The sequence below is a fragment of the Sceloporus occidentalis genome, unplaced genomic scaffold, assembly GCF_023333645.1.
Source record: "Sceloporus occidentalis isolate IW3139 unplaced genomic scaffold, rSceOcc1.0.p SCAF_37, whole genome shotgun sequence".
Classification (NCBI taxonomy): Eukaryota; Metazoa; Chordata; class Lepidosauria; order Squamata; family Phrynosomatidae; genus Sceloporus; species Sceloporus occidentalis.
The window spans coordinates 7506182-7513977 of NW_028317017.1; the positions used below are offsets into that span (position 1 = coordinate 7506182).

Here is a 7796-nt window from a genome sequence, read left to right on the forward strand (position 1 = left end):
AATTAAATAAATAAATTCTGACCAAAGGTCTAAAAACAGCTTCAATTAAAGTTTCTTAACCATTTGTGTGTCAGTGGGAATAACACTTGTATTGGGCCAAATTTTACACCTATATGTTACACAGATGTTAACTGTGCAATATTGTAACAATAAGTTATGTGGTTAATTTGAAATATCTTCATTTTTTTTTCCATATAAATATTAGCCTGCTCCGAATAATGAATTTTTTATTTATATGAAAACATGAGGAAAGTGGTTAAACAAAGCATTACTGAAGTGCTGCAGAGCAATTCATATTTGTAACTATATATATATATATATATATATATATATATATATATATATATATATATATATGTGTGTGAAATGTAAAAGTATTCATTATATGTGTGTTATTTACTTCCCACACAGAAACACAAATATATTAACTGTAAAATGTCTGCAAAACTGAACTAGTCCCAAACTTTTTGATTCTTTAAACTGCTTTTAACGATTTAGTTATGCACACAAAGTTTAAACTAATGTGAAATGTGGTCTTGTGAAAATGGCAACCCATCGGTTGGTCTTGCTGAATGGTCCGGCACTTTGGTTGCTATGGTGATAACTTCACCTTTCAACCACTGCATCTCAACTCCTCTTTATGTATGGGCCTATGGTGTGTTTGAAAGCTATGTCATAAGAAGGCTTGGCACGTTACCTACTTGGAATGGCTACTTGTGAAATAATGAGCATAATTGGACCCCTAGGCACAATTTACTTACTTGAAATGCGTGACAATCTCTGTATATTCGGCTCTACACTGCTTTTATGAACTCGTGTCTGAGAAGTGGTCGCAAGTCAATTGAGTGTAGCACTGCGTGCTTTTGCGTTAAACCAGCCGTCAGGAAATAAGAACAGGATGTATGGTATCGGAGGTCTACGGTATTTATCATGGTCAGGAGATGTTGTGCCGGTTAATTACCATTACCATTTCCTTACTACTCTCTCTACTGGTTAGGGACTGGTTGTCCGATGCAGCAGCAGTTCCTAAACATACCTTTTTATAGTTCCTGGCTCTAACAGCTTTTATGATAATCAAATCTGTTTGGCATTTCTCACTTCTATGGACAGCATAGCCTTTTTTCGACACGAGATTCAAACTCCTGAGCGATACGGATACTTGCGGAAAGCTAGAATTGGAATCCAGTACCACGGTGACCCCGAAAGAACACCGCAGTTTGCTTAGCTTTGGGTCACAGCTGCAGTTCCCATTGGAAATATGACTATATATGAAAGTACTTTTAATATCAAATTTCAAATTTATACTTTAGTAATTAAGGCAATGCATAGTATATCTGGATTGTGATCTATCAAGGATTTAGCTGTACATAATAAAGAAAAGCTGCATATATATATATATATATATATATATATATATATATATAATATACTGATACTAGATATGTGCCTTTTTTTCCTTGGGCAACCTTTCAAAGGGTAAGAGTATATTTGCTTTCACCGTAACACATAATACATTCATTTCAAACAAATGATTAAAATTAGTTGCCATAGCATCTGCACATTTTAGTGTTTGTACTGCACAGATTTTTATTTTTCATCAGGGCATGCCAAGGAAAAAAAAATAAAACTTTGAAATTACTATTGGAAAATATTTAATACCTAAATGCTATATTTTCTCATGTCTGGTGTTGTAAAAATAAAACCTTTTAAATACATGTTTTGCAATTAATTGAATATATATGAAACTTTATTCTTGCTTAAGTGTGTTCTTGCTGTTGTATTTGTGTCAAATAAAGCTATCCTTGTTAATGTGCTAATTTGAGAAGTTTTACTACCTGTAGCTTCATCTCTGTAATTACAGACATGGCTACAATGTTTTTTATTTCCAAGCCATGACGCTGCCACCAGTATGCATGACTGATTATATGAGGTTCTTAATATGAAAGGTACTCTATGCTTTTCACCAAAGATAAATAGACACATCATATACAAACTTCCACTTTTGACTCATCTGACCACAAAAATGTTCTGTCAATATTGTGGAAGAGCATCCAAGTACTACTTGGCAATCTCTACAGAAGCATGCATGTTTTCTAGAAGGCAGAAGTTTCATACTTGCTACTCTACCATGAATTACGTGTTTATAATGACTGATGTACATCAGTTTAACACCTTGTTGAGTCAGGGGAACCACTTGCCATCCGGTAAATACATTTTGCATGCTACCCACAGCACATGTAAAGTGCTGCACATCTACATGGGTCTCCTGAAGTTAATGCCACTCCACCTTCACTAACTTATTTATAACTGCTATGGAGGCACAGGCACCTAGCAGGAGACAGTGGGGTCTATTCACTAAAGGGAAAGTTTGACAAGCCAACCCCTCTTAGCTTCTGCTGCAAACAGCTTGGCTGACCCTGTATGATGTATAGTTAAATCAGTAAGATTTTGTCAGTCTCATCCATTGAATAATGCAATACACAGGGCCAGCTGAGGTCTTCAATGTCTGTTCTGGCCCTTAATAATGAATAGTGAAGCAGGGGCTTCTGGAAAACTCTTGAAATAACGCTCTGTTAGCGAATAAACACAATTGATAGCTCTACCTTTGTGTCTGCAGTGCAAACTGCATCGTAAATGGTGGTTCTGCAGTTATCTATGCCAATTCTAACTCCATATATATAATTTTTTTAACTTTAATAGTGCAAAAAGGGCCTCTGTTGTAAAAGGCCAAAAGTGGTCACGAGCAGGTATGCACCTTCTGTACTTCAGCTGCTGCAAATTGGTGTACTGAGCTCCTATGGCCTTGTCATCTTGCCCTATGGTACAGTTACGCAAAGTTCCTGTCAAGCATGGTGGTCTCACGAAATTATATGTGTAATTGAAACAAGGAAGAATTAAAAGGGGGAGTAGCAGCTCTCTTGTAATCAGAGATAAGTGGTTTCATGATGCAAAAGATAATGTAAAAATAAAATGAACGGGTGGGCAGTGTTTGTCTCAAGATGCTGGCTAGCAGAGAGCTTTTGGTGTTTCAGGAAAGCTACAGGAGGGGAAATCGAAAAATCGCGTTATCGCTGTGAGCGGTAAAATAAGATCAGGAGGGAAACATCATACACCAATCAGCCATAGCATCATGACCACCAGCTTAATATCGTGTAGGTCCCCCCTTTGCCGCCAAAACATCAATGACCCGTCGACGCATGGATTCCACTAGATTGCTGAAGGTGCAGACGTTAGCAGCAAATCCTGTAGGGTTCAAGGTGGGGCCTCCATTAATGCATCCTGGTGCCATGTGTTCTCCAGGTAGGGGATGCAGACGCACCCGGCCATCTACATGATGTAAAGGAAAACGTGATTCATCCGACCAGGCCACCTTCCGTTGCTCCGTGGTCTAGTTCTTGTGCTCATGTGCCCATTGTAGGCACTAGGGTAGTCACATCGGCCATGTTTTCCAGGACACGTATAGGTTTTTCATGTTGATGACCAGCAGGTGCTGCCCTGTAGTATATAGGATGTATAGATTCATGGAAGGGAACCAATCAGTCATATATACATCCTCCATACTGCAGGTCAGCAATATGTAAAAATTTGATGTGTCCTGGAAAACATGGCTGCCCTGCTAGTAGCTGGCTTAGGAATTAATGTCTAATTCAACATCATTGTCCTAATATTCACTGATAATGATTTATAAAAGCTTTCCAGCAGGGATGGACTGGCCTGACGGGGCACCAGGAGATTTCCTGGTAGGTTGCCTCCTTTTGGGGCCTGCCTTCTAATTATATGTGTGGCAGTGTAGATGGTTGGTCTTGATATATTTTGCCCCTGCAGCTGCACTGGCTGCCACACGTATATGTACTCCCACTGCACGTATGCCAGTCATATCCTGCTCAACACTGACTAGCAGATGTGTAAAGAAAGAACAGACTGGGAGATACAGACTAGAGGCCGAGGATGGGGAGAAACATGTTAAATTGTATTAATTAATAAATATTACACATGTTCCCCTCAGACTATACCGGTGCTCTCTGTTTGTCCCAGACAGTGATATTAGGAACTATATTTTCATATGTATCTTATTTATGACCAATGTGTTTTTCAAAGATACTTTAAAATGCAGGGTTTGTCCCTGTTCCCGCAACTGATCATCCTCTGGACCGCTATTTTAGGCTGTAATGCCCTCTGGTCAGCAGGTGGCGCTGTGAGTTTAGACCACAGTATCGGCACTCTCTTACTCTCTGACCAAGGCGGAAGTCTCTGTGATATCGTAGATGTCACTTCCTTTTGGCCTGCGTGCTTTTCCATCAACGACGGGCTCCGGTGTGAGCCGTCGCCATGCGTGTCGAAAAATGTTACTTCTGCTCCGCTCCCATTTACCCGGGGCACGGGATGATGTTTGTAAGGAACGACTGCAAGGTATGCGGCCACCGGAAACCGCGTTACCTGCTTGTGTGAATATTTGTAGCTTGTTGTGTATGTTTCCCGTGTGCTTACGTGCGTCATGTTTAGCTCTCTGCGTACGTTAGTGTATGGATATTCGTTCCAAACGTCCCAATACCTAATGACTGACTGTATTCGTAAACTTGTCTCTCATAAATGTGCATTGATGTGGGTCTGGCAAGTCGTTGGTTTGTCTCATTTAACTACTGACGATCTGGTATTAAGTTTTTAATTATTCAAAGTATACGTTTTAGGGTGTTTTAATAATTACCGAAATACCTGTGTTAATGCTTGTCAGTATCGCTTGGGCTCAATAAGATGTTAAACTTTTTTTTGTTACTTGTATTCTTGTTATAGGCGTTTAGGTTTTGTCGATCAAAATGCCACAAAAACTTCAAGAAGAAGCGTACTCCCAGGAAGGTCAGGTGGACCAAAGCTTTCAGGAAATCGGCTGGTAAAGAGTTGACTGTGGTGAGTTGTGAGCTCTATAATAATTAGTAAGATTTATCTTAATCATAGATGGATATATGATTTGGAGGTACTAGATGAAATGTGATTTTGTTTTATATATAGCTCAGTCTTGGGTACTTTTTTCAGGGTATAGGTGGCTGACTTGATGAATAAATAGATGGTTTACTGTCCAATGCAGACTTGCTAACATCATGTATATTAAAGTACTTTTCATTTGTGTTACTTGACAAAGAGCCCAACCCCCTTGCAGTCTTTTGGGAAGGTCTTAGTGTCTACAATTGCCCTTAATGAGAATACTGATGGATTTGTGTCTGCAGTAATAGTGGTTTGTGTGAAACTGAGGGCATTACATTTGTAAGTATTAATACTCAGCCAGGTTTTATATTGTAAAATTACAAGGCCAGTCTATAAAGGATAATTAGAACTAAGAGGTAGTGTCAGTTATAGCAGTTTCCAGTCTAAGTTATTCTTCCTTTTAAAATAGTATCTTGCTGTTAAAGGTGCTATTCCATCTGTTCTATAACAAAATGAAACATTCAAAATGTAATTCTTTCTTTCTACTGTTAACTGCGCAGACACGCAACACAAACATCTCTTTTAAAAAAGATCTATGAATTTTTTTTAAAATGTTTAACAAAAAAGGCACAAGTTGCTGTCGGATTTGCCAAGGTTTGCTTACTAAAAGGTGCTCTACAGCTGTCGTTTGTACGTTAATGCATATGATTGCTGCATGGTCCCTTTAAATTTTCATGTGTGTTCTTCAAACGCAGTGGGGATACTACAGAATCCCCAGACAAATGCCCTGCAGGTGATGTATTAAGACAAATACATCTCCCTGCGCCTTATGTACTCGGATCCGGCACTTGGTGTGAGGAACACTGCATTCCGGTGGCTGTTTTGACTCCAGTGTGCATGTGTAAGGTCTCCCCATTGATCAGTGGCAAGTAACGAGGGGAAAACATTTATCTGACACAGAAGTTTTAACAATTTTGCTAAATATTCCTTGTTTCTATGTGCCAGGTAAGTGTTTTTTCTGTTTTACAGAACTTGCTATAGAGATCAGTGTTTTTGCTTATGTAGAACAGCACCTTTAAATAGTAGCCCTAGGGATTGTATGTTGGCACTTTATGCCAACTTTATGTAGCTTGTCAAGTTGGTTTGATACTATCTTTTTTTTTTTTTTTTTTTTTTGTTCCCTCTTCACTGAACACAGGACAATGCATTTGAATTTGAAAAGAGAAGAAACGAACCTTTTAAATACAAGAGGGAGTTGTGGAGCAAGACAGGTATGCGTTATGGTTATTGCAGAGTGATATCATGTAATCATTCTTAAGTGAAGAATAGTTAAATGCATTCACCATCGATCTGGGGCCTAATCTGTGTGCTAGCATACTAAATCTCTCGCAGAAAAAAGTGGAATTGTTGTCAATGGAATGTACCCAAACTGTTTATTTTGGGGGGATATATTTAGTCACATATTGTTTAATAACAGTATGTTGGTTCACAATCTTTTTTTTTTTTTATTTTTTCTTAACTATCGAAATTGGTAATTAAGCTCTGTTAACATTTATATACAGATGTATAGAAATGTCTGCAACGCAACCAACAGATCTTAGAGCCCTTTACCTAATCAGTATTCAAAAAAGAAAATTATTTAGTAGATTCTGCATATTTCTCTCTCTCCTATTTCCAGATCAATTTTACTCCATCTGTAGTTTTGTTTGCTTTTGTCTTTGTCTTTACCTATATCCCTTTTCCTTCAGTTAATCTGTTTGCTTTGCCCATTGAAGGACATTGCCTAAATCTTTAATTACAACTGATGTGCGCCAGCAGCAGAATGCATTGTCCGTAAATTTCTTAGACATTTCTATTGTTAGAGGCCAAACCAGACATATTGAGTTTCATATTAGTCTATGCAGTGCGGCATATATTATGTGGTGTGAGGTATACTAATGCATGTGGTAATAAAGGGCCTAATAAAGTGCCTGCTTACAATCTGGAGCCTTTGATACAGTATTTACTGACAAATTTGCATTAATTGCTTGCAGTTGAAGCAATGAAGCGGGTGGAGGAGATCAAGCAGAAGCGGCAGGCACGGTTTATCATGAACAGGTGAGTGCAGTAGCTTACTTTCATATACTGCAGATTAAAATGGTGCTGTGCTGCAGTATACCAATCGAATAATCTTTAAACGTTTTCCTTTGTAGACTTAAAAAAGGCAAAGAGTTGCAGAAGGCACAGGATATCAAAGAAGTCAAACAAAATATCCATCTTATTCGTGCTCCTCATGCTGGTAAGTGCTGTAAACATTTTAAACATGTATAGGCCACAATAGGTCCTGCACATTGCCCGTTAATGTTAGAATAATGCCACTAAGTGGGCTTAGTTGCTGGGTGTAAACCTTTTATTATTTTCATTGTTTTATGTAATATCATGAGTGGATATAAATGCGAATTACTGTTGCATTGATTAGACTCTTACAACAGCTTGTACTGTAACATATTGTAAATTTATCGGAAAAGGCCCAGGTGTTGTGTGGCACTGGTATAAATAAATGTACATTTGTTTGAGATTCTTGCCAATACTAAATAACCATGTTTTTTTTGTTTTTTTTTAGGGAAGGCAAAAAAGCTGGAAGACAAAATGGTTCAGAGATTGCAGAAGGATGTGGAAATGGAGGACTCATCTTAATGTACATCACGTGCAAGATTTTCTTGTAATTCACCATTATTCACGCACTTTGAACAATAACCTTATGGTCTTGTGTTTGCTCAGAGATTTTGGTAGAAGCCAAAACATATGTCGCCAGACTATTAGTTTCTCTGCCCAGTTCTTGCGAAATAAACATTTTTTTTTATTTTACTTCCTTACGCTTGACAGCGTGTTTTTTT

At 38.2% G+C, this 7796-nt stretch overlaps 1 protein-coding gene across 1 annotated transcript; it reads left to right on the forward strand.

The window, feature by feature from the left end:
- The first annotated feature begins 4326 nt into the window (after positions 1–4326).
- LOC149297795 (putative ribosome biogenesis protein RLP24) lies at positions 4327–7596 on the forward strand. Its single transcript, XM_089488330.1, has 6 exons — positions 4327–4410; positions 4792–4905; positions 6119–6191; positions 6954–7017; positions 7113–7198; positions 7523–7596. The coding sequence occupies exons 1-6, from the start codon at positions 4330–4332 to the stop codon at positions 7594–7596; spliced, it is 492 nt and encodes a 163-aa protein (XP_089344456.1). The 5' UTR covers positions 4327–4329.
- The last annotated feature ends 200 nt before the right edge of the window (positions 7597–7796 follow it).

What these genes read in the sequence shown, in the direction of transcription:
- LOC149297795 (XM_089488330.1), top strand. Translation starts at nt 4,330, where the DNA reads ATGCGTGTCGAAAAATGTTACTTCTGCTCCGCTCCCATTTACCCGGGG. An exon ending in CTGGTAAAGAGTTGACTGTG is followed by an intron (nt 4,906 to 6,118) that starts GTGAGTTGTGAG and finishes CACTGAACACAG; the next exon opens with GACAATGCATTTGAATTTGA. An exon ending in GGAGTTGTGGAGCAAGACAG is followed by an intron (nt 6,192 to 6,953) that starts GTATGCGTTATG and finishes AATTGCTTGCAG; the next exon opens with TTGAAGCAATGAAGCGGGTG.